Consider the following 22,500-nt stretch of genomic DNA (forward strand, 5'->3'; position numbering starts at 1 on the left):
TCTTCTCTGTTTTCCTCTTCTCTGTCTTCCTCTTCTCTGTCTTCCCCTTCTCTGGAGGCCTCTTCTCTGTCTTCCTCTTCTCTGTTTTCCTCTTCTCTGTCTTCCTCTTCTCTGTGTTCCTCTTCTCTGGAGGCCTCCTCTCTGTCTTCCTCTTCTCTGTCTTCCTCTTCTCTGTCTTCCTCTTCTCTGTCTTCCTCTTCTCTGTTTTTCCTCTTCTCTGGAGGCCTCTTTGTCTTCCTCTTCTCTGTCTTCTCTGGAGGCCTCTTCTCTGTCTTCCTCTTCTCTCCCTACCTCTTCTCTGTCTTCCTCTTCTCTGTCTTCGTCTTCTCTGAAGGCCTCTTTTCTGTCATCCTCTTCTCTGTTTTCCTCTTCTCTGTCTTCCTCTTCTCTGCCTCCATCTTCTCTGTCTTCCTCTTCTCTGTCTTCCTCTTCTCTGCCTCCATCTTCTCTGTCTTCCTCTTCTCTGTCTTCCTCTTCTCTGGAGGCCTCCTCTCTGTCTTCCTCTTCTCTGTCTACCTCTTCTCTGTCTTCCTCTTCTCTGCCTCCATCTTCTCTGTCTTCCTCTTCTCTGTCTTCCTCTTCTCTGCCTCCATCTTCTCTGTCTTCCTCTTCTCTGTCTTCCTCTTCTCTGGAGGCCTCCTCTCTGTCTTCCTCTTCTCTGTCTACCTCTTCTCTGTTTTCCTCTTCTCTGTATTCCTCTTCTCTGCCTTCCTCTTCTCTATCTTCCTCTTCTCTGTCTTCCTCTTCTCTGGAGGCCTCTTCTCTGTCTTCCTCGTCTCTGTTTCCTTCTCTGTCTTCCTCTTCTCTGTTTTTCCTCTTCTCTGGAGGCCTCTTCTCTGTCTTCCACTTCTCTGGAGGCCTCTACTCTGTCTTCCTCTTCTCTGTCTTCCTCTATGTCTTCCTCTTCTCTGGCTTCCTCTTCTCTGGCTTACTCTTCTCTTTAGGCCTCTTCTCTGTCCTCCTCTTCTCTGTCTTCCTCTTCTCTGTCTTCCTCTTCTCTGTCTTCCTCTTCTCTGTCTTCCTCTTCTCTGGAGGTCACTTGTCTGTCTTCCTCTTCTCTGTCTTCCTCTTCTCTGTTTTCCACTTTCCTGTCTTCTCTCAAACGTTTTGTTTTTTAAATGTAAAGAATATCCTCCACATTATTTCTGGATGTTTTATGGACATGTATGACTTGAGTGTTGCAATACTGTATGTCAACATTTTAATGGTAATTTATTAGGAATACTAAAACATTTAGCTTAAGGCAGTATACTGCATTTGACCTGCAAAAAACGAATGACAACGGACAGCGATACGCCTACCCAATGTTAACGTTCATGCCTTTCCCTATAACCCTAACCTTAACCTCACCTTATCTCACCTTAACCTAACCTTAACCTCACCTTAACCTTCGCCTAACCTTCATTCCCAAACCTAACCTTAACCTCACCTTAACTTAACCGTCATTCCTAAACCTAACCTTAACCTCACCTTAACCTCACCTTAGCCTAACCTTCATTCCTAAACCTAACCTTAACCCTAACCTTAACCTCACCTTAACCTAACCTTCATTCCTAAACCTCACCTTAACCTCACCTTCATTCATAACCCTAACCTTAACCTCACCTTAGCCTAACCTTCATTCCTAAACCTAACCTTAACCTCACCTTAGCCTAACGTTCATTCCTAAACCTAACCTTAAATCTCACCTTAGCCTAACGTTCATTCCTAAACCTAACCTTAGCCTAACCGTTACGAATCCCTTTTGGCCCGACAGTCTAGGGGGGATGGTAATGAGACCCGTAACATATCTCATGCAAATTATAGTTGTGACAAAGTAAGTGTGAACGAAATAACCACGACAACTGAAATAACACCGTCAAACTCTGGGTTTATTTATAAACACACGGTAATGGGGGGAGCAGGAAAAGGGGCTGAGCTGGACCCAAGGAAAGAAACAATAAATATGCAAAAACACCCCTAAGCTAGACTAGCCTACCTTAACAACAGCTAACTAACTAACCAAAAATACAGTGGGTGGTCCGCCCAGTTCTAACTAGTGTATTTAACAAACGTCTACCTAGGGGTAGTGTATGCCCATGGGCGACTTGTCTTGGTTTCCCCCTTTTCCCACCAGCAACAAACAAACACCAGAACCAAAACAATACTCACAGGGGATGACAAAGTGCTATGGAGATGCTCACACAAAAGAGAGGTTAATTAATACACAGAGAGCGAGTGAAACACAGAGGTCTACAAACATGGCATTTACAAAGAGATTGAGCTCTAGAGCAAACAAATGATGGGGTTTTTAAACCATGGGGAAGGAACTGTGATAGGGTAGGAAACAGGAGGAGGTGTGTCTTCTGATTGAGGATTGGATTGGTGACTGATTGGGGAGAGATGATTTTCACCTGTGAGGGGAGAAGGAGAGAAAACAACACAGGATACATACACACACACACACACACAGGATACCTGTATCCGTAACACTAACCTTCATTCATAACCCTAACCTTAACCTCACCTTAGCCTAACCTTCATTCCTAAACCTAACCTTAACCCTAACCTTAACCTCACCTTAGCCTAACCTTCATTCATAACCCTAACCTTAACCTCACCTTAGCCTAACCTTCATTCCTAAACCTAACCTTAACCTCACCTTAACCTCACCTTAGCCTAACCTTCATTCCTAAACCTAACCTTAACCCTAACCTTAACCCTAACCTTAACCTCACCTTAACCTCAGCTTAGCCTAACCTTCATTCATAACCCTAACCTTAACCTCACCTTTGCCTAACCTTCATTCCTAAACCTAACCTTAACCCTAACCTTAACCTCACCTTAGCCTAACCTTCATTCATAACCCTAACCTTAACCTCACCTTAGCCTAACCTTCATTCCTAAACCTAACCTTAACCTCACCTTAACCTCACCTTAGCCTAACCTTCATTCCTAAACCTAACCTTAACCCTAACCTTAACCCTAACCTTAACCTCACCTTAACCTCAGCTTAGCCTAACCTTCATTCATAACCCTAACCTTAACCTCACCTTTGCCTAACCTTCATTCCTAAACCTAACCTTAACCCTAACCTTAACCTCACCTTAGCCTAACCTTCATTCCTAAACCTAACCTTAACCCTAACCTTAACCTCACCTTAGCCTAACCTTCATTCATAACCCTAACCTTAACCTCACCTTAGCCTAACCTTCATTCCTAAACCTAACCTTAACCCTAACCTTAACCTCACCTTAGCCTAACCTTCATTCCTAAACCTAACCTTAACCCTAACCTTAACCTCACCTTAGCCTAACCTTCATTCATAACCCTAACCTTAACCTCACCTTAGCCTAACCTTCATTCCTAACCCTAACCTTAATTCCTTTGAACCGCAAATGCATAAATTCAGTTTTTCATATTCCACTTCTTTATCCTCAGGGTAAGATGGCATGAGTTATGAAGTCTAGAGGTTATCTTTTTTTCTGTTAAGGTCACATTGTCGTCTAAAAACTCTGGGTCATGTTTCGCAAACAAAACAAATGTCACTGCCAAATTTAGAACCGTACCTCATTGTGCTGTGCACTAAGTAATGTTTCTGGCAAACAAGGAACAGCGGGAATGTGTCCCAAATGGCCCACTATGGCCTTAATAGAGGACTACACGCTAATGGACCAATGGGCAAAAGTAGTGCACTATAAAAGGAATAGGGTGCCAATTGTGACGCTGAGGAAGATAGAGGTACTGTGGCTACTGCTCACGCACTCACTGTGGGGTGTTTTGAAGTTGATACTCTCTTCTGGTTTGTTGGTTTGTTTTAGGGAGCAGGGATTAGGCAGCAGGGAGCATGTAGTAGGGATTAGGCAGCAGGAAGCAGGGATTAGGCAGCAGGGAGCAGGGATTAGGCAGCAGGGAGCACGTAGCAGAGATTAGGCAGCAGGGAGCATGTAGCAGGGATTAGGCAGCAGGGAGCATGTAGCAGGGATTAGGCAGCAGGAAGCAGGGATTAGGCAGCAGGGAGCACGTAGCAGAGATTAGGCAGCAGGGAACATGTAGCAGGGATTAGGCAGCAGGGAGCATGTAGCAGGGATTAGGCAGCAGGAAGCAGAGATTAGGCAGCAGGGAGCATGTAGCAGGGATTAGGCAGCAGGGATTAGGCAGCAGGAAGCAGGGATTAGGCAGCAGGAAGCAGGGATTAGGCAGCAGGGAGCACATAGCAGGGATTAGGCAGCAGGAAGCAGGGATTAGGCAGCAGGGAGCATGTAGCAGGGATTAGGCAGCAGGAAGCAGGGATTAGGCAGCAGGGAGCCCGTAGCAGAGATTAGGCAGCAGGGATTAGGCAACAGGGAGCATGTAGCAGGGATTAGGCAGCAGGAAGCAGGGATTAGGCAGCAGGGAGCACGTAGCAGAGATTAGGCAGCAGGGAACATGTAGCAGGGATTAGGCAGCAGGGAGCATGTAGCAGGGATTAGGCAGCAGGAAGCAGAGATTAGGCAGCAGGGAGCATGTAGCAGGGATTAGGCAGCAGGGATTAGGCAGCAGGAAGCAGGGATTAGGCAGCAGGAAGCAGGGATTAGGCAGCAGGGAGCACATAGCAGGGATTAGGCAGCAGGAAGCAGGGATTAGGCAGCAGGGAGCATGTAGCAGGGATTAGGCAGCAGGAAGCAGGGATTAGGCAGCAGGGAGCCCGTAGCAGAGATTAGGCAGCAGGGATTAGGCAACAGGGATTAGGCAGCAGGAAGAAGGGATTAGGCAGCAGGGAGCAGGGATTAGGCAGCAGGAAGCAGGGATTAGGCAGCAGGGAGCACATAGCAGGGATTAGGCAGCAGGGAGCACGTAGCAGGGATTAGGCAGCAGGGAGCAAGTGGCAGGGATTAGGCAGCATGTAGCAAGGATTAGGCAGCAGGGAGCACATAGCAGGGATTAGGCAGCAGGGAGCACATAGCAGGGATTAGGCAGCAGGGTGCATGTAGCAGGGATTAGGCAGCAGGGAGCATGTAGCAGGGATTAGGCAGAACGGAGCATGTAGCAGGGATTAGGCAGCAGGAAGCAGAGATTAGGCAGCAGGGAGCATGTAGCAGGGATTAGGCAGCAGGGATTAGGCAGCAGGAAGCAGGGATTAGGCAGCAGGAAGCAGGGATTAGGCAGCAGGGAGCACATAGCAGGGATTAGGCAGCAGGGAGCATGTAGCAGGGATTAGGCAGCAGGAAGCAGGGAATAGGCAGCAGGGAGCATGTAGCAGGGATTAGGCAGCAGGAAGCAGGGATTAGGCAGCAGGGAGCCCGTAGCAGAGATTAGGCAGCAGGGAGCATGTAGCAGGGATTAGGCAGCAGGGATTAGGCAGCAGGAAGAAGGGATTAGGCAGCAGGGAGCAGGGATTAGGCAGCAGGAAGCAGGGATTAGGAAGCAGGGAGCACATAGCAAGGATTAGGCAGCAGGGAGCACGTAGCAGGGATTAGGCAGCAGGGATCAAGTGGCAGGGATTAGGCAGCATGTAGCAAGGATTAGGCAGCAGGGAGCACATAGCAGGGATTAGGCAGCAGGGAGCACATAGCAGGGATTAGGCAGCAGGGAGCACATAGCAGGGATTAGGCAGCAGGGAGCACGTAGCAGGGATTAGGCAGCAGGGTGCATGTAGCAGGGATTAGGCAGCAGGGAGCATGTAGCAGGGATTAGGCAGAAGGGAGCATGTAGCAAGGATTAGGCAGCAGGAAACAGGGATTAGGCAGCAGGGAGGACGTAGCAGAGATTAGGCAGCAGGGCGCTTGTAGCAGGGATTAGGCAGCAGGGATTAGGCAGCAGGGAGCACATAGCAGTGATTAGGCAGCAGGGAGCATGTAGCAGGGATTAGGCAGCAGGAATCATGTAGCAGGGATTAGGCAGCAGGGAGCATGTAGCAGGGATTAGGCAGCAGGAAGCAGGGATTAGGCAGCAGGGAGCACGTAGCAAGGATTAGGCAGCAGGAAGCATGTAACAGGGATTAGGCAGCATGTAGCAAGGATTAGGCAGCAGGCAGCACGTAGCAGGGATTAGGCAGCAGGGAGCACGTAGCAGGGATTAGGCAGCAGGGAGCATGTGGCAGGGATTAGGCAGCAGGGAGCACATAGCAGGGATTAGGCAGCAGGGAGCACGTAGCAGGGATTAGGCAGCAGGGAGCATGTAGCAAGGATTAGGCAGCAGGGAGCATGTTGCAGGGATTAGGCAGCAGGAAACAGGGATTAGGCAGCAGGGATTAGGCAGCAGGGAGCATGTAGCAGGGATTAGGCAGCATGTAGCAAGGATTAGGCAGCAGGCAGCATGTAGCAGGGATTAGGCAGCATGTAGCAAGGATTAGGCAGCAGGCAGCACGTAGCAGGGATTAGGCAGCAGGGAGCACATAGCAGGGATTAGGCAGCAGGGAGCACGTATCAGGGATTAGGCAGCAGGGAGCATGTAGCAGGGATTAGGCAGCAGGGAGCATGTTGCAGGGATTAGGCAGCAGGAAACAGGGATTAGGCAGCAGGGATTAGGCAGCAGGAGGGAGGGACTAGGAAGGAGGGAGCAGCGGTAGCTTCCTGTCCTCCATGCTGAATTAGCCTGAGGCATCTATCCTTCTCCTACTCTTTTCTCTCTCTCTCTCTCTCTCTCTCTCTCTCTCTCTCTCTCTCTCTCTCTCTCTCTCTCTCTCTCTCTCTCTCTCTCTCTCTCTCTCTCTCTCTCTCTCCTTCTCATTGTCCCTCTCTCTCCCTCTCTCCCTCTCCCTCTCCCTCTCTCTGTCTGCCCTATCTTTCTTTCTCCCTCTGTCTCCTTGCTCTCTCTCTATCTCTTTCTTTCTTTCTCTCTCTCTCTCTCTCTTTCTCTCTCTCTCTGGTCTTTGTCTCTGTCTCTGTCCCTGCTGGTCTCTGTCTCTGTCTCTGTCCCTGTCCCTGCTGGTCTTTGTCTCTGTCTCTGTCCCTGCTGGTCTCTGTCTCTGTCCCTGTCCCTGTCCCCGCTGGTCTCTGTCTCTGTCCCTGCTTGTCTCTGTCTCTGTCTCTGTCTCTGCTGGTCTCTGTCCCTGCTGGTCTCTGTCTCTGTCTCTGTCCCTGCTGGTCTCTGTCTCTGTCTCTGTCCCTGCTGGTCTCTGTATCTGTCCTTGCTGGTGTCTGCATCTGTCCCTGTCTCTGTCTCTGTCCCTGCTGGTCTCTGTCTCTGTCCCTGTCCCTGCTGGTCTCTGTCTCTGTCTCTGTCCCTGCTGGTCTCTGTATCTGTCTCTGTCTCTGCTGGTCTCTGTCCCCGCTGGTCTCTGTCTCTGTCCCTGCTGGTCTCTGTCCCTGCTGGTCTCTGTCTCTGTCCCTTCTGGTCTCTGTCTCTGTCTCTGTCCCTGCTGGTCTCTGTCTCTGTCCCTGCTGGTCTCTGTATCTGTCTCTGTCTCTGTCTCTGTCCCTGCTGGTCTCTGTATATGTCTCTGTCCCTGTCCCTGTCCCCGCTGGTCTTTGTCTCTGTCTCTGTCCCTGCTGGTCTCTGTCTCTATCTCTGTCTCTGTCCCTGCTGGTCTCTGTCTCTGTCCCTGCTGGTCTCTGTCGCTGTATCTGTCTCTGTCCCTGCTGGTCTCTGTCTCTGTCTCTGTCCCTGCTGGTCTCTGTCTCTGTCCCTGCTGGTCTCTGTCTCTGTCCCTGTCCCTGTCTCTGTCTCTGTCCCTGCTGGTATCTGTATCTGTATCTGTCTCTGTCCCTGCTGGTCACTCTCTCTGTCTCTGTCTCTGTCCCTGCTGGTCTCTGTCTCTGTCTCTGTCCCTGCTGGTCTCTGTCTCTGTCCCTGCTGGTCTCTGTCTCTGTCCCTGTCCCTGTCTCTGTCTCTGTCCCTGCTGGTATCTGTATCTGTCTCTGTCTCTGTCTCTGTCCCTGATGGTCTCTGTCTCTGTCTCTATCTATGTCTCTGTCCCTGCTGGTCTCTGTATCTGTCTCTGTCCCTGCTGGTCTCTGTATCTGTCTCTGTCTCTGTCCCTGCTGGTCTCTGTATCTGTTTATGTCCCTGCTGGTCTCTGTATCTGTCTCTGTCCCTGCTGGTCTCTGTCTCTGTCTCTGTCCCTGCTGGTCTCTGTATCTGTCTCTGTCCCTGGTGGTCTCTGTCTCTGTCTCTGTCCCTGCTGGTCTCTGTCTCTATCTCTGTCTCTGTCCCTGCTGGTCTCTGTCTCTGTCCCTGCTGGTCTCTGTCTCTTTATCTGTCTCTGTCCCTGCTGGTCACTCTCTCTGTCTCTGTCTCTGTCCCTGCTGGTCTCTGTCTCTGTCCCTGCTGTTCTCTGTCTCTGTCCCTGCTGGTCTCTGTCTCTGTCCCTGCTGGTCTCTGTATCTGTCTCTGTCCATGCTGGTCTCTGTCTCTGTCCCTGAAGGTCTCTGTCTTGGTCTCTGTCCCTGCTGGTCTCTGTCTCGGTCTCTGTCTCTCGTGGTCTCTGTCTCTGTCTCTGTCCCTGCTGGTCTCTGTCTCTGGTGGTCTCTGTCTCTGTCCCTGCTGGTCTCTGCTGGTTTGACTGGTGTGGTGGAACAGAAATGTAGAAACTTTGTTTCAACAAATAAGAGATGACAATTACATAAATCATTCAGCCGGCGGTACGTAAAGTGTGTGTGTTTGTGTGTGTTTGATGCTCCACTGATGAAGACTTCTGTTCTAAAGCCCATCAGAACATTCTCATGTCATTCTAACAGAACGCTGATGTCATTCTAACAGACCACTGATGTCATTCTAACAGACCACTGATGTCATTCTAACAGAATGCTGATGTCATTGTAACAGAACACTGATGTCATTGTAACAGAACACTGATGTCATTCTAACAGACCACTGATGTCATTCTAACAGAACACTGATGTCATTCTAACAGAACGCTGATGTCATTCTAACAGAACACTGATGTCATTGTAACAGAACGCTGATGTCATTCTAACAGAACGCTGATGTCATTCTAACAGAACACTGATGTCATTCTAACAGAACGCTGATGTCATTCTAACAGAACGCTGATGTCATTCCAACTGAACACTGATGTCATTGTAACAGAACACTGATGTCATTCTAACAGACCACTGATGTCATTCTAACAGAACACTGATGTCATTCTAACAGAACGCTGATGTCATTCTAACAGAACACTGATGTCATTGTAACAGAACGCTGATGTCATTCTAACAGAACGCTGATGTCATTCTAACAGAACACTGATGTCATTCTAACAGAACGCTGATGTCATTCCAACTGAACACTGATGTCATTGTAACAGAACACTGATGTCATTCTAACAGACCACTGATGTCATTCTAACAGAACACTGATGTCATTCTAACAGAACGCTGATGTCATTCTAACAGAACACTGATGTCATTGTAACAGAACGCTGATGTCATTCTAACAGAACGCTGATGTCATTCTAACAGAACACTGATGTCATTCTAACAGAACGCTGATGTCATTCCAACTGAACACTGATGTCATTGTAACAGAACACTGATGTCATTCTAACAGACCACTGATGTCATTCTAACAGAACACTGATGTCATTCTAACAGAACGCTGATGTCATTCCAACTGAACACTGATGTCATTGTAACAGAACACTGATGTCATTCTAACAGAACACTGATGTTATTGTAACAGAACACTGATGTCATTCTAACAGAACGCTGATGTCATTCTAACAGAACACTGATGTCATTCTAACAGAACGCTGATATCATTCTAACAGAACGCTGATGTCATTCTAACAGAACACTGATGTCATTCTAACAGAACGCTGATGTCATTCCAACTGAACACTGATGTCATTGTAACAGAACACTGATGTCATTCTAACAGAACACTGATGTTATTGTAACAGAACACTGATGTCATTCTAACAGAACGCTGATGTCATTCTAACAGAACACTGATGTCATTCTAACAGAACGCTGATATCATTCTAACAGAACGCTGATGTCATTCTAACAGAACACTGATGTCATTCTAACAGAACGCTGATGTCATTCTAACAGAACACAGTACATTTGACAACATGATATTTCCAAGCCACTATAGTGTAATTTAGTCTAAAAAGTAATTAGCCCCAGTTCAGAACGACTGTGCATCACTCAACTTTTGTGCATCACTATAGCAGAGGTGTCTTATAGAACGTTCATCACGCGTCTGAGTGACAGAGGTGCTACCCATGAAGAGGTCTACATCAGTCATATACATATAGATAGAGCCTCTGCCAGTCTACAGGTCTGGGCTACACAGGTCGGCCTGATGGGAGTTTCTCTACAAACAACAGATTACAGCTCATTTAGACAGCTGAGCCTCTGATATTGGGTTTGACCTCTATAGCTGGCTTCATAACAAAGGTCAGAGGTCAGTCATTCCTTTTGTGTACACGCGTGTGAACGCACGCGTAGAGACACACACACACACACACACACACACACACACACACCCGGGTGTGACATCAGCGATCTCAAACGGCACCGTTTTTACGACATCAAGTGCAAAACTTTTGACCAGGGCCCAGCAGATACGGGAGGATTTCCACTTTATCAATATAACGGCTGCGTCCCACTACGGGCTCTGTCAAAGGCAGTGCACTGTGTAGGGAATAGGGTGCCATTAGGAATCAGTGATGTATCAATGGGTCACCTCCAGCTCTCTGTCTGTCAGATGTGAGTGATGTCATCAAACTGAGACACCACTAAACAGACTAGCAATAACATGTACTGACTGTGAGCATTAGCCAGAGATATAAGCAGCCATTTTTAAAATCTAAGTAATGACCGTTCACTTTTCAATCAGTATACGCTTACTGACGTTGGCGAATTCTTTAAAAAAAATTGAGACCTGTAAGGAAGTGCGTAACTGGCGGAAGGGAAGTCAGGCGCAGGAGAGCAAAACTGGGTAATCAACGGAGCAGTTTTATTCATAGAAACCCCTGGAAACCAGAACAACAAACAAATGGGTACAAAACCTGTCGCGCACCAGAGAAAACGTGCACTTACAATAAACACTTCTGCACAAAGACATGGGGGGGGGGCAGAGGGTTAAATACACAACATGTAATGAGGGGATTGAGACCAGGTCTGATGGAAGACAAGACAAAACAAATGAAAAGTGGATCGATGATGGCTAGAAGACCGGAGACGCCGACCATCGAGCGTCGCCCGAACAAGGAGAGGAACCGACTTCGGCGGAAGTCGTGAGAAGGCAAATGTTGTTTAATGAATCATACTGAACAATCCAAACAAATCACTATCCTAGCATACATACACAGCCCAACCTAGTCAACAAATTACTATCCTAGCATACACAGCCCAACCTAGTCAACAAATCACTATCCTAGCATATACAGCCCAACCTAGTCAACAAATCACTATCCTAGCATATACAGCCCAACCTAGTAAACAAATCACTATCCTAGCATATACTGCCCAACCTAGTTAACAAATCACTATCCTAGCATATACTGCCCAACCTAGTGAACAAATCACTAACCTAGCGTACACAGCCCAGCCTAGTCAACAAATCACTAACCTAGCGTACACAGCCCAGCCTAGTCAACAAATCACTAACCTAGCGTACACAGCCCAGCCTAGTCAACAAATCACTATCCTAGCATATACAGCCCAACCTAGTAAACAAATCACTAACCTAGCGTACACAGCCCAGCCTAGTCAACAAATCACTAACCTAGCGTACACAGCCCAGCCTAGTCAACAAATCACTAACCTAGCGTACACAGCCCAGCCTAGTCAACAAATCACTATCCTAGCATATACAGCCCAACCTAGTAAACAAATCACTAACCTAGCGTACACAGCCCAGCCTAGTCAACAAATCACTAACCTAGCGTACACAGCCCAGCCTAGTCAACAAATCACTAACCTAGCGTACACAGCCCAGCCTAGTCAACAAATCACTATCCTAGCATATACAGCCCAACCTAGTAAACAAATCACTAACCTAGCGTACACAGCCCAGCCTAGTCAACAAATCACTAACCTAGCATACACAGCCCAGCCTAGTAATCAAATTACTAATCTAGTATACGGAATACAGCCCAACCTAATAAACAAATCACTACCCTAGAATATACAACCCAACCTAGAAAACACTTGCTACTGTAAATTGTGTGGTCCCTGGTCTACCTATGGTCCCTGGTCTACCTATGGTCCCTGGTCTACCTATGGTCCCTGGTCTACCTACAGTTTGTTCCCTGGCCTACCTATTGTCCCTGGTCTACCTACAGTATGGTCCCTGGTCTACCTATGGTCCCTGGTCTACCTATGGTCCCTGGTCTACCTACAGTTTGTTCCCTGGCCTACCTATTGTCCCTGGTCTACCTACAGTATGGTCCCTGGTCTACCTATTGTCCCTGGTCTACCTACAGTATGGTCCCTGGTCTACCTATGGTCCCTGGTCTACCTATGGTCCCTGGTCTACCTACAGTTTGTTCCCTGGCCTACCTATTGTCCCTGGTCTACCTACAGTATGGTCCCTGGTCTACCTACCTATGGTCCCTGGTCTACCTACAGTTTGTTCCCTGGCCTACCTATTGTCCCTGGTCTACCTACAGTATGGTCCCTGGTCTACCTATGGTCCCTGGTCTACCTATGGTCCCTGGTCTACCTATGGTCCCTGGTCTACCTACAGTACGGTCCCTGGTCTACCTATGGTCCCTGGTCTACCTATGATCCCTGGTCTACCTATGGTCCCGGGTCTATCTACAGTATGGTCCCTGGTCTACCTACAGTATGGTCCCTGGTCTACCTATGGTCCCTGGTCTACCTATGATCCCTGGTCTACCTATGGTCCCTGGTCTACCTATGGTCCCGGGTCTACCTACAGTATGGTCCCTGGTCTACCTACAGTATGGTCCCTGGTCTACCTATGGTCCCTGGTCTACCTATGATCCCTGGTCTACCTATGGTCCCTGGTCTACCTACAGTATGGTCCCTGGTCTACCTATGGTATGGTCCCTGGTCTACCTATGGTCCCTGGTCTACCTATGGTCCCTGGTCTACCTACGGTATGGTCCCTGGTCTACCTATGGTCCCTGGTCTACCTATGGTCCTTGGTCTACCTACGGTATGGTCCCTGGTCTACCTATGGTCCCTGGTCTACCTATGGTCCCTGGTCTACCTACGGTATGGTCCCTGGTCTACCTATTGTCCCTGGTCTACCTATGGTCCCTGGTCTAACTATGATCCCTGGTCTACCCACAGTATGGTCCCTGGTCTTCCTATGGTCCCTGGTCTACCTATGATAAGACAAGCACTACTTGATATCGTCCAATAGGACACCTCTCCTCATTAAGACAAGCACTACTTGATATCGTCCAAATAGGACACCTCTCCTCATTAAGACAAGCACTACTTAATATCGTCCAATAGGACACCTCTCCTCATTAAGACAAGCACTACTTGATATCTTCTATGGTGCTTTAATTGTTTGTTCGACAGATAATGATCATGGCTGTGTGTGTGTGTGTGTGTGTGTGTGTGTGTGTGTGTGTGTGTGTGTGTGTGTGTGTGTGTGTGTGTGTGTGTGTGTGTGTTTGTGTTTGTGTGTGTGTTTTTTGTGTTTTTGTGTGTGTGTTTTTTTTATGTTTGTGTGTGTGTGTTTTTTGTGTGTGTGTTTTTGTGTTTGTTTGTGTGTGCGTTTTTGTGTTTGTTTGTGTGTGTGTGTGTGTGTGTGTGTGTGATCTGTTGGAGTACACAGCATATAGATCAGCTGTAGTGTGGAGCATCATGTGGTCATGTTCTAAAATGTGTTGTGTTGGTATACAGATGGGTTACAACACAAAATGGTGTATTGAATAAATCACATTAGGGAAAGACTACAACTGTATTGTCCAGTATGCTGAAAAAAATCAATAGGATGAACATCTATTAGAAACGGGCCCACAAGTGCTTTAAACAAATCCATACATTCAAACGTCCTTGAACGTTTTTGGATTGCAGGACATTGAAACGGCTTTCCTCTTCCCCTGACGAGGAGGAGGAGTAGCAAGGATCGGACCGATACGCAGCGTGGTAAGTGTCCATCTTGGTTTTTTAATAAGAACACTGAAACAAAACAAAAAACGAAACAGTTTCCGTGTGGAAACAAACACTGACACGGAAAAAAAAAACACCATAAACGACTTAAAGCAAGATAATTATCGACGGTAACGGCTGTCCTCCTCTTCCTCCTCCTCCTCCTCCTCCTCCTCCGACGAGGAGGAGGATTAGTAAGGATCGGAGGACCAATGTGCAGCGTGGTACGTGTTCATGCTCTTTATTAAAACAAGCGAACACTGAAACAAAACAATTAACCACACGTGAAATAACCAAACCGAAACAGTTCCGTGTGGAACAAACACTGACACGGAAATTAAACACCCACAAAACACAAGTGGGAAAAAGGCTGCCAAAGTATGATTCTCAATCAGAGACAACTAACGACACCTGCCTCTGATTGAGAACCATACCAGGCCAAACGCAAAAACACACAACATAGAAAACGGAACATAGACAAACCCACCCAACTCACGCCCTGACCTTACTAAAACAAAAGACGTAACAAAGGAACTAAGGTCAGAACGTGACAGACATACAGTAACATGCGTTAACAATTATCTTCCAAGAGTCAGTGGTAATTTAATGTCACACAACTTCAAAGATTCTCTCTGTGCTATTTTATGTCAAGTCAAGAAGGGAGAAGCCCAATTTATTTATTTATTTAAAAAGGGAAGTCAGTTGTACAATCCTTCCTTATTCCAACGTGAGAATGCCTTTTCTAGATTAGGCGAAGTGAAGGTCAGGAAACTCATTGTCAAGGCTACGGAGATACAAGGCAACCCGTCGCTGAAATCCTGTTAGGGACGTTGATCTTTGTGCTTTTATCCTCTATTGTCCTTCTGTTTAGCTGGCCCCACCCTCTATCTATCCCTCTATCCTCGCTCTCCCTCTATCCCTCTATCCTTTCCCTTGAACAAAACTCTGTCCTTCTGTTTAGCTGGCCTTACCCTCTATCTATCCCTCTATCCTCACTCTCCCTCTATCCCTCTATCCTTACCCTTGAACAAAACTCTGTTCTTCTGTTTAGTTGGCCTTAACTTTCATCTGTTGTTAGGCCACGCGCTCTCCTTCATGAAAGATAATATGGAGAATATGGGAGTGTTGCCAAATGTCACCCTCTCCTCTATATAAAACACTATTTGTTTGACCAGAGCCCTATGTGTTTTGGTGTTGGGTCAAAATGTCCGCCATTGTTTATCAAGTGTTTCTGGATCAGTAAAGTCACCCATGTCACAGCAACACAGTGAGGAAGTTGTCTGTGCTGACACATGGGGCTGTCATAATCGGATGGCAGTGGACTGAGGAGAAGGGGGAAGACCAGGGAAGAGGGGGAAGACAAGGGAAGAGGGGGGGTAAGACAAGGGAAGAGGGGGAAGACAAGGGAAGAGGGGGGAAGACCAGGGAAGAGGGGGAAGACAAGGGAAGAGGGGGGAAGACCAGGGAAGAGGGGGAAGACAAGGGAAGAGGGGGGAAGACAAGGGAAGAGGGGGGAAGACCAGGGAAGAGGGGGGGAAGACAAGGGAAGAGGGGGGAAGACAAGGGAAGAGGGGGGAAGACAAGGGAAGAGGTGGGGAGACCAGGGAAGAGGGGGGAAGACAAGGGAAGAGGGGGGAAGACAAGGGAAGAGGGGGGAAGACCAGGGAAGAGGGGGAAGACAAGGGAAGAGGGGGAAGACAAGGGAAGAGGGGGGGAAGACCAGGGAAGAGGGGGGAAGACAAGGGAAAAGGGGGAAGACAAGGGAAGAGGGGGAAGACAAGGGAAGAGGGGGGGAAGACAAGGGAAGAGGGGGGAAGACAAGGGAAGAGGGGGGAAGACCAGGGAAGAGGGGGAAGACAAGGGAAGCGGGGGAAGACAAGGGAAGAGGGGGGGAAGACAAGGGAAGAGGGGGGAAGACCAGGGAAGAGGGGGAAGACAAGGGAAGAGGGGGGGAAGACAAGGGAAGAGGGAGGGAAGACAAGGGAAGAGGGGGGAAGACAAGGGAAGAGGGGTAGACAAGGGAAGAGGGGGGAAGACAAGGGAAGAGGGGGGGGAAGACAAGGGAAGAAGGGGGAAGACAAGGGAAGAGGAGGGAAGACAAGGGAAGAGGGGGGAAGACAAGGGAAGAGGAGGGAAGACAAGGGAAGAGGGGGGGAAGACAAGGGTAGAGGGGGGGAAGACAGGGGAAGAGGGGGGAGACAAGGGAAGAAAGGGGGAAGACAGGGGAAGAGGGGGGAGACAAGGGAAGAAGGGGGGGAGACAAGGGAAGAAGGGGGAAGACAAGGGAAGAGGAGGAAAGACAAGGGAAGAGGGGGGAAGACCAGGGAAGAGGGGGGAAGACAAGGGAAGAGGGGGAAGACAAGGGAAGAGGGGGAAGACAAGGGAAGAGGGGGGGAAGACAAGGGAAGAGGGGGGAAGACAAGGGAAGAGGGGGGAAGACCAGGGAAGAGGGGGAAGACAAGGGAAGCGGAGGAAGACAAGGGAAGAGGGGGGGAAGACAAGGGAAGAGGGGTGAAGACCAGGGAAGAGGGGGAAGACAAGGGAAGAGGGGGGGAAGACAAGGGAAGAGGGGGGAAGACAAGGGAAGAGGGGGGAAGACCAGGGAAGAGGGGGAAGACAAGGGAAGAGGGGGGAAGACAAGGGAAGAGGGGGGGGAAGACAAGGGAAGAAGGGGGAAGACAAGGGAAGAGGAGGGAAGACAAGGGAAGAGGGGGGAAGACAAGGGAAGAGGAGGGAAGACAAGGGAAGAGGGGGGGAAGACAAGGGTAGAGGGGGGGAAGACAGGGGAAGAGGGGGGAGACAAGGGAAGAAAGGGGGAAGACAGGGGAAGAGGGGGGAGACAAGGGAAGAAGGGGGGGAGACAAGGGAAGAAGGGGGAAGACAAGGGAAGAGGAGGAAAGACAAGGGAAGAGGGGGGAAGACAAGGGAAAAGGGGGGGAAGACAAGGGAAGAGGAGGGAAGACAAGGGAAGAGGGGGGAAGACAAGGGAAGAGGGGGGAAGACAAGGGAAGAGGGGGGGAAGACAAGGGAAGAGGGGGGGAAGACAAGGGAAGAGGGGGGGAAGACAGGGGAAGAGGGGGGAGACAAGGGAAGAAGGGGGGGAGACAAGGGAAGAAGGGGGAAGACAAGGGAAGAGGAGGGAAGACAAGGGAAGAGGGGGGAAGACAAGGGAAGAGGAGGGAAGACAAGGGAAGAGGAGGGAAGACAATGGAAGAGGGGGGGAAGACAAGGGAAGAGGGGGGAAGACAGGGGAAGAGGGGGGAGACAAGGGAAGAAGGGGGAAGACAGGGGAAGAGGGGGGAGACAAGGGAAGAAGGGGGGAAGACAAGGGAAGAGGGGGGAAGACAAGGGAAGAGGGGGGAAGACAAGGGAAGAGGGGGGAAGACAAGGGAGGGGGGGGGAAGACAGGGGAAGAGGGGGGGAAGACAAGGGAAGAGGGGGGGAAGACAAGGGAAGAGGGGGGGAAGACAAGGGAAGAGGGGGGGAAGACAGGGGAAGAGGGGGGAGACAAGGGAAGAAGGGGGGGAGACAAGGGAAGAAGGGGGAAGACAAGGGAAGAGGAGGGAAGACAAGGGAAGAGGGGGGAAGACAAGGGAAGAGGAGGGAAGACAAGGGAAGAGGGGGGGAAGACAAGGGAAGAGGGGGGGAAGACAGGGGAAGAGGGGGGAGACAAGGGAAGAAGGGGGAAGACAGGGGAAGAGGGGGGAGACAAGGGAAGAAGGGGGGGGAGACAAGGGAAGAAGGGGGAAGACAAGGGAAGAGGAGGGAAGACAAGGGAAGAGGGGGGAAGACAAGGGAAGAGGAGGGAAGACAAGGGAAGAGGGGAAGAAGACAAGGGAAGAGGGGGGGAAGACAAGGGAAGAGGGGGGGAAAACAAGGGAAGAAGGGGGGAGAAGACAAGGGAAGAAGGGGGAAGACAAGGGAAGAGGAGGGAAGACAAGGGAAGAGGGGGGGAAGACAAGGGAAGAAGGGGGGGAGACAAGGGAAGAAGGGGGAAGACAAGGGAAGAGGAGGGAAGACAAGGGAAGAGGGGGGAAGACAAGGGAAGGGGGGGAAGACAAGGGAAGAGGGGGGGAAGACAGGGGAAGAGGGGGGAGACAAGGGAAGAAGGGGGGGAGACAAGGGAAGAAGGGGGAAAACAAGGGAAGAGGGGGAAGACAAGGGAAGAGGGTGGGAAGACAAGGGAAGTGGGGGGGAGACAAGGGAAGAGGGGGAAGACAAGGAAAGAAGGGGAAGACAAGGGAAGAGGGGGAAGACAAGGGAAGAGGGGGGGAAGACAAGGGAAGAGGGGGGGGGAAGACAAGGGAAGAGGGGGGAAGACAAGGGAAGAGGGGGTAAGACAAGGAAAGAGGGGGAAGACAAGGGAAGAGGGGGGAAGACAAGGAAAGAGGGGGAAGACAATGGAAGAGGGGGGAAGACAAGGGAAGAGGGGGGGAAGACAAGGGAAGAGGGGGGAAGAGGGGGGGAAGACAAGGGAAGACGGGGGGAAGACAAGGGAAGAGGGGGAAGTGGGGGGAAGACAAGGGAAGAGGGGGGGAAGACAAGGGAAGAGGGGGAAGAGGGGGTGAAGACAAGGGAAGAGGGGGAAGACAAGGAAAGAGGGGGAAGACAAGGGAAGAGGGGGGGAAGACAAGGGAAGAGGGGGAAGAGGGGGGAAGACAAGGGAAGAGGGGGGGAAGACAAGGGAAGAGGGGGGCAAGACAAGGGAAGAGGGGGGAAGACAAGGGAAGAGGGGGGAAGAGGGGGGGAAGACAAGGGAAGAGTGGGGGGAGACAAGGGAAGAGGGGGGGAAGACAAGGGAAGAGGGGGGAAGAGGGGGGGAAGACAAGGGAAGAGGGGGGGAAGACAAGGGAAGAGGGGGGGAAGACAAGGGAAGAGGGGGAAGACAAGGGAAGAGGGGGGAAGACAAGGGAAGAGGGGGGAAGACAAGGAAAGAGGGGGAAGACAAGGGAAGGGGGGGGAAGACAAGGGAAGAGGGGGGGAAGACAAGGGAAGAGGGGGGAAGAGGGGGGGAAGACAAGGGAAGACGGGGGGAAGACAAGGGAAGAGGGGGAAGAGGGGGGACGACAAGGGAAGAGGGGGGGAAGACAAGGGAAGAGGGGGAAGAGGGGGGGAAGACAAGGGAAGAGGGGGAAGACAAGGAAAGAGGGGGAAGACAAGGGAAGAGGGGGGGAAGACAAGGGAAGAGGGGGAAGAGGGGGGAAGACAAGGGAAGAGGGGGGGAAGACAAGGGAAGAGGGGGGGAAGACAAGGGAAGAGGGGGGAAGAGGGGGGGAAGACAAGGGAAGAGGGGGGAAGACAAGGGAAGAGGGGGGGAAGACAAAGGAAGAGGGGGGGAAGACAAGGGAAGAGGGGAAGACAATGGAAGAGGGGTGGAAGACAAGGGAATAGGGGGGGAAGACAAGGGTAGAGGGGGGAAGACAAGGGAAGAGGGGGGGAAGACAAGGGAAGAGGGGTGGAAGACAAGGGAAGAGGTGGGGAGAGTGGGGGAGAGGGGGGGAAGACAAGGGAAGAGGGAGGGAGACAAGGGAAGAGGGGGAAGACAAGGGAAGAGGGGGGAAGACAAGGGAAGAGGGGGGGAAGACAAGGGAAGAGGGGGGAAGACAAGGGAAGAGGTGGGGAGAGAGGGGGAGAGGGGGGGAAGACAAGGTAAGAGGGGGGGAGACAAGGGAAGAGGGAGGGAGACAAGGGAAGAGGGGGAAGACAAGGGAAGAGGGGGAAGACAAGGGAACAGGGGGGGAGACAAGGGAAGAGGGGGGAGAGGGGGGGAGACAAGGGAAGAGGGGGGGAGACAAGGGAAGAGGGGGAAGACAAGGGAAGAGGGGGAAGACAAGGGAAGAGGGGGGAAGACAAGGGAAGAGGGGGGAGACAAGGGAAGAGGGGAAAACAAGGGAAGAGGGGGACAAGGGAAGAGGGGGAAGACAAGGGAAGAGGGGGGGAACACAAGGGAAGAGGGGGAAGACAAGGGAAGAGGGGGGGAAGACCAGGGAAGACAAGGGAAGACAAGGGAAGAGGGGGGGAAGTCCAGGGAAGACAAGGGAAGAGGGGGTAAGACAAGGGAAGAGGGGGGGAAGACCAGGGAAGAGGGGGGAAGACCAGGGAAGAGGGGGGGAAGACCAGGGAAGAGGGGGAAGACAAGGGAAGAGGGGGGAAGACCAGGGAAGACAAGGGAAGACAAGGGAAGAGGGGGGGGGAAGACCAGGGAAGAGGGGGGGGGGAGACAAGTGAAGAGGGGGGAAGACCAGGGAAGAGGGGGGGAAGACCAGGGAAGACAAGGGAAGACAAGGGAAGAGGGGGGGAAGACAAGGGAAGAGGGGGGGAAGACAAGGGAAGAGGGGGAAGACAAGGGAAGAGGGGGGAAGACAAGGGAAGAGGGGGGAACACAAGGGAAGAGGGGGGAAGACAAGGGAAGAGGGGGGGAAGACCAGGGAAGACAAGGGAAGAGGGGGGGAAGACAAGGGAAGAGGGGGGGAAGACAAGGGAAGAGGGGGGGAAGACCAGGGAAGACAAGGGAAGACAAGGGAAGAGGGGGGGAAGACCAGGGAAGAGGGGGGAAGACAAGTGAAGAGGGGGGAAGACAAGGGAAGAGGGGGAAGACAAGGGAAGAGGGGGGAAGACAAGGGAAGAGGGGGTAAGACAAGGAAAGAGGGGGAAGACAAGGGAAGAGGGGGGAAGACAAGGAAAGAGGGGGAAGACAATGGAAGAGGGGGGAAGACAAGGGAAGAGGGGGGGAAGACAAGGGAAGAGGGGGGAAGAGGGGGGGAAGACAAGGGAAGACGGGGGGAAGACAAGGGAAGAGGGGGAAGTGGGGGGGAAGACAAGGGAAGAGGGGGGGAAGACAAGGGAAGAGGGGGAAGAGGGGGTGAAGACAAGGGAAGAGGGGGAAGACAAGGAAAGAGGGGGAAGACAAGGGAAGAGGGGGGGAAGACAAGGGAAGAGGGGGAAGAGGGGGGAAGACAAGGGAAGAGGGGGGGAAGACAAGGGAAGAGGGGGGCAAGACAAGGGAAGAGGGGGGAAGACAAGGGAAGAGGGGGGAAGAGGGGGGGAAGACAAGGGAAGAGTGGGGGGAGACAAGGGAAGAGGGGGGGAAGACAAGGGAAGAGGGGGGAAGAGGGGGGGAAGACAAGGGAAGAGGGGGGGAAGACAAGGGAAGAGGGGGGGAAGACAAGGGAAGAGGGGGAAGACAAGGGAAGAGGGGGGAAGACAAGGGAAGAGGGGGGAAGACAAGGAAAGAGGGGGAAGACAAGGGAAGGGGGGGGAAGACAAGGGAAGAGGGGGGGAAGACAAGGGAAGAGGGGGGAAGAGGGGGGGAAGACAAGGGAAGACGGGGGGAAGACAAGGGAAGAGGGGGAAGAGGGGGGACGACAAGGGAAGAGGGGGGGAAGACAAGGGAAGAGGGGGAAGAGGGGGGGAAGACAAGGGAAGAGGGGGAAGACAAGGAAAGAGGGGGAAGACAAGGGAAGAGGGGGGGAAGACAAGGGAAGAGGGGGAAGAGGGGGGAAGACAAGGGAAGAGGGGGGGAAGACAAGGGAAGAGGGGGGGAAGACAAGGGAAGAGGGGGGAAGAGGGGGGGAAGACAAGGGAAGAGGGGGGAAGACAAGGGAAGAGGGGGGGAAGACAAAGGAAGAGGGGGGGAAGACAAGGGAAGAGGGGAAGACAATGGAAGAGGGGTGGAAGACAAGGGAATAGGGGGGGAAGACAAGGGTAGAGGGGGGAAGACAAGGGAAGAGGGGGGGAAGACAAGGGAAGAGGGGTGGAAGACAAGGGAAGAGGTGGGGAGAGTGGGGGAGAGGGGGGGAAGACAAGGGAAGAGGGAGGGAGACAAGGGAAGAGGGGGAAGACAAGGGAAGAGGGGGGAAGACAAGGGAAGAGGGGGGGAAGACAAGGGAAGAGGGGGGAAGACAAGGGAAGAGGTGGGGAGAGAGGGGGAGAGGGGGGGAAGACAAGGTAAGAGGGGGGGAGACAAGGGAAGAGGGAGGGAGACAAGGGAAGAGGGGGAAGACAAGGGAAGAGGGGGAAGACAAGGGAACAGGGGGGGAGACAAGGGAAGAGGGGGGAGAGGGGGGGAGACAAGGGAAGAGGGGGGGAGACAAGGGAAGAGGGGGAAGACAAGGGAAGAGGGGGGAGACAAGGGAAGAGGGGAAAACAAGGGAAGAGGGGGACAAGGGAAGAGGGGGAAGACAAGGGAAGAGGGGGGGAACACAAGGGAAGAGGGGGAAGACAAGGGAAGAGGGGGGGAAGACCAGGGAAGACAAGGGAAGACAAGGGAAGAGGGGGGGAAGTCCAGGGAAGACAAGGGAAGAGGGGGTAAGACAAGGGAAGAGGGGGGGAAGACCAGGGAAGAGGGGGGAAGACCAGGGAAGAGGGGGGGAAGACCAGGGAAGAGGGGGAAGACAAGGGAAGAGGGGGGAAGACCAGGGAAGACAAGGGAAGACAAGGGAAGAGGGGGGGGGAAGACCAGGGAAGAGGGGGGGGGGGAGACAAGTGAAGAGGGGGGAAGACCAGGGAAGAG

General features: G+C 51.6%; 1 protein-coding gene across 5 annotated transcripts in view; it reads left to right on the top strand.

The window, feature by feature from the left end:
* Positions 1-22,500, top strand: part of LOC149971180 (collagen alpha-1(XI) chain-like) — a 222,638-nt gene that overhangs the window by 123,240 nt on the left and 76,898 nt on the right. Inside the window, exon 12 of one of the 5 annotated variants that reach the window (XM_090225283.1) lies at positions 13,914-13,985. The exons of the other annotated variants lie outside the window; for them this stretch is intronic. Coding sequence (XP_090081409.1) covers positions 13,914-13,943 — 30 coding nt within the window. The 3' untranslated portion in view covers positions 13,944-13,985. The remainder of the gene's footprint in view (positions 1-13,913; positions 13,986-22,500) is intronic. 5 annotated transcript variants of the gene reach the window in all.

The sequence above is a fragment of the Oncorhynchus mykiss genome, chromosome 28 (assembly GCF_057628025.1).
Source record: "Oncorhynchus mykiss isolate SJ-2025 chromosome 28, ASM5762802v1, whole genome shotgun sequence".
Taxonomy (NCBI): Eukaryota; Metazoa; Chordata; class Actinopteri; order Salmoniformes; family Salmonidae; genus Oncorhynchus; species Oncorhynchus mykiss.